Source organism: Lygodium microphyllum, chromosome 8 (assembly GCF_053477565.2).
Source record: "Lygodium microphyllum isolate KBCC chromosome 8, Lygodium_microphyllum_v1.1.10, whole genome shotgun sequence".
Taxonomy (NCBI): domain Eukaryota; kingdom Viridiplantae; phylum Streptophyta; class Polypodiopsida; order Schizaeales; family Lygodiaceae; genus Lygodium; species Lygodium microphyllum.
The window spans coordinates 9,821,395-9,824,894 of record NC_141142.1 but is presented as its reverse complement, the minus strand read 5'-3'; the positions used below and the strand labels follow the sequence as shown (position 1 = coordinate 9,824,894).

The 3,500-nt window shown below is 38.3% G+C and overlaps 1 protein-coding gene across 1 annotated transcript; it reads left to right on the top strand.

Moving 5' to 3' along the window:
• Positions 1-1,612: 1,612 nt before the first annotated feature.
• On the top strand, positions 1,613-2,789 carry LOC148031958 (large ribosomal subunit protein eL20y). Its single transcript, XM_087682553.1, has 2 exons — positions 1,613-1,864; positions 2,333-2,789. Exons 1-2 carry the CDS (start codon positions 1,679-1,681, stop codon positions 2,672-2,674), a joined length of 528 nt encoding a protein of 175 aa, XP_087538679.1. The 5' UTR covers positions 1,613-1,678; the 3' UTR covers positions 2,675-2,789.
• The last annotated feature ends 711 nt before the right edge of the window (positions 2,790-3,500 follow it).

Here is a 3,500-nt window from a genome sequence, read left to right as displayed (position 1 = left end):
GGGGTTGGAGTTGGGCAACTTAAATTTTGTCTACTCTATTTAATTTCTTAAGCTATGTGGATTAGGTCAAAGGATGGGGTATGAATGCTAATTGTAATAAGATAGAGGATGCTATCTACACCATCTACATATAAGAGATCACTAAGGATGAGGAGCTTAGCAATCAAGGGCCTATTAAAATGACCATCATGAAAGTAGAAAACTTATCAATAAGGGGCCTCTTAAAATTGCCATCATGAGGGTAGCAAACTTATCAATATGCATTAAGTAGCAGTAGGTTGGGTTGCTATTATAACGAGTGCACGATGCTTCTCTTAACGGTGGGCCATGTGATGAAGATGATTATTAGGAAGGCTTCTACTAGGGTCCTAGAGTGATGTGAGTAAGAAGCTCAAGGTGCTCATTGAGGTCCCCTATAGATAGGTTCTTACTCTAAAAAACTATTTGATATCAATGTTGTTGTAGGCTAATGTGACTATTCTCTGTTTTCATGTTGGTGGACTCATCTTAGTCTTGTTGTGCTATTGACCAACACTTTATGTAGGCATTCATAGATCTCTTAATCAAGATATGAACTTGATACACAAAGTCCTTTTAAATGCATCATCATTACCAATCCTTAAATTTGTAAACTTTTACATATCTAGATATACATATAGGATAAGGATTTTTAAAAATTTAATGGCTGATAATTAAGACCTTTGAGTAACCTCATATTCCAACTTAACTTATAAAACAAATCACCATAATGAAATTAAATTCTTAAGCCATGATATACTATTTTGATGTTAGTTTATTGTTGGTGCAGATTAACAATCTCTATTTTTTGAATGAAGTCCAATATATGAAGGAGACTAATATATGGACAATTAAGTACTAGATATCTAGGTAAGTTTACTCTTATTTGTCTTGGTTTCTACCACAATATAGAATAGAACTAATAGTACAGTACACTAGAATACTATTGCTTCACGGGGGAAGGGCATACTCCCCCATAATTATGAATTCTTGGAGAGTATCTTGCTAACTCTCCACCATGCTAGCATGGTTTTATGTTCCATGCTTATGCCTAGTCTCATCCTTACACATATGCCTTTCTTATTATTTTGACATTTTCTTCTTTAAGTGTTGTCTTTGTTTACTTCTTCCTTGTGTGAGGTGTGATGGACATAGAGCATGGATCTTTTTGATTTACTCAACCATGACATTATGATTCTTCTTCAATATAGAGTAAGTTTGCATTCCCATCTCTCACTCCATGTTAATGTATATGAATTTTAGGTTACTACAAGACACTGATAATCTTTGTGATAAATGCTTTCTATTTTCTTTAAAATTGCATTGCCAAAAAAGTATAAACTATGTCACATATATGTGAAGATTATAAATTTCAACAAATTTCAATTCTGTAATTCTAAAAAATACTAAAATTAAAATGATCTCAAGTGAGTGATATAGAAGGCTTGATATTTTATTCGAAAGTTATTGCGAGGAAAAGCGTCTACCTAGTTCTCATCAATATATTTTAACGTTTCTCTCAAAAGAGCAAAAAACCAATATTAACGATAAATAATATATCAAATAGCGCAAGGTTTATAGCCTGTAAAAGCGCAAACCCTAACCCTTCAGTCACAGTTCTCAGAGGCAGGAGAGAGCGAGAGGGTTGGGGTTTGGAGATATGAGGTTCCACCAGTATCAGGTGGTCGGGAGAGCCCTGCCGACAGCTACGAATGAGCAGCCCAAGATATACCGAATGAAGCTGTGGGCCACCAACGAAGTCCGGGCCAAGTCCAAGTTCTGGTACTTCCTCAGGAAGCTGAAGAAGGTCAAGAAGTCTCATGGCCAGATTCTTGCAATCAATGAGGTCAGTCAGTGCTTTCTTTCCTCCCAAGGTTTTACTTTACGGTTATGACGATGCTGCTGCTTGATTTGGCGGTGGCCAAATTATTTCTCGGCAGTTTATTGTAACATGAGTTTGCAGTGCAATCTTTGCGCTGTCCGGTCGCAGTTTTGCGAGGTAGCCTTTGATTGCAGTTGTCCGGTTATGATACATGATTGCAGTTTTCCGGTTGTGATTCTAGGCTTATGATGCTCTTCGCTTGTACTTTTTCTGCCTTTCATTGCAGTTTTCTCCTTGCTAGGCTTAGTAAATTTGATCTGACATGATAGCAGTCCTAGATCTAGGTCTTGTTGAACCGTGATGGAATCTCACTGCTTTACTGGAGTCACTAGTTCTGATGCAAATGCTGCCTCGTATGTGAATCACTGGACTGCGTTAAATCGGCTGTATTTGTGCTGGAATGGTGCTCATCAGTATTCGTACTGTCCGCAGATCTTTGAGAAAAAGCCTACCACCATAAAAAATTATGGCATCTGGGTCCGCTACCAGAGCAGGACAGGTTATCACAACATGTACAAGGAGTACCGTGATACCACTTTGAATGGTGCTGTGGAACAAATGTACGATGAAATGGCTTCTCGACATCGAGTGCGATCTCCTTGCATTCAGATCATCAAAACTGCGACTGTTCCTGCCAAGCTTTGCAAGAGAGAGAACATCAAGCAGTTCCATGACTCTAAAATCAAGTTTCCATTAATCTTCCGCAAGATCCGCCCTCCAACAAGAAAGTTGAAGACAACATACAAGGCCAGCAGGCCCAACACTTTTGTCTGAGCCTTGCAATAGGAAGCCAACAATTTTAAATCAAGGCAATGCTTTGAGATTTAAAAACTATTTTAATGGCTTGACTGTAGTCCTCCTGTTGCCAATCTATTTTCTTTAGAGAATAGTCAAAGTTTTCAAGGTCCACAATGATGTTATATCTTCAAAGCTCTCAGCACTATAGCCATTTGAGTGTCTTATATTGATTGTATGTTTCTGCTATTAATGCCTTCAATTTTCTGGATTGGAATTTAATTCTATGGTCTCCTCCTGGCCCTTCTAAAAGGTAGTAGAATACTCTCCTGCTGCATGTCAGGAGGCCGGGGAAGTGACCATGTCTGCTTATGTACAGGATATAGGCAGGCCTTTAGGGGAAGAGCACTTGTGGGTAGCAAACGGTTTTCTGATGGGGTATGCTTCTTGACAATGCTTTCTAAATAATATCAACTGGTAGAATCTTGCCATAATCAGCGGGCATGTGAAAAATGGGTACAGTAACTAAGGGCTTATTGGGACAACAATTTAGTTTGGATCTAGGTAGAGCTCAGTCTAATCATCTGGACACACTTGTGCTATAATTATACTTCAAGAGTATGGAAAGTTGCAGACAAAAAGTGCTGCAGTGTGGATTCTTGGTATATCAAATGTACTAAAGCTGGGAAATGATGAATATCGAGCCTTAGTTGACCTCTATAAACATGCAGCTTTATCTGCTCCCTCGTGATGAAGTGAATCGTTTAATGTTGGAAATATTGCTACTGGATTTACTCCCTTGAGATGAAGTGAATCATTTAATGTTGGAAATATTGCTATATGGCATGGAAAGTTTACACCCTTG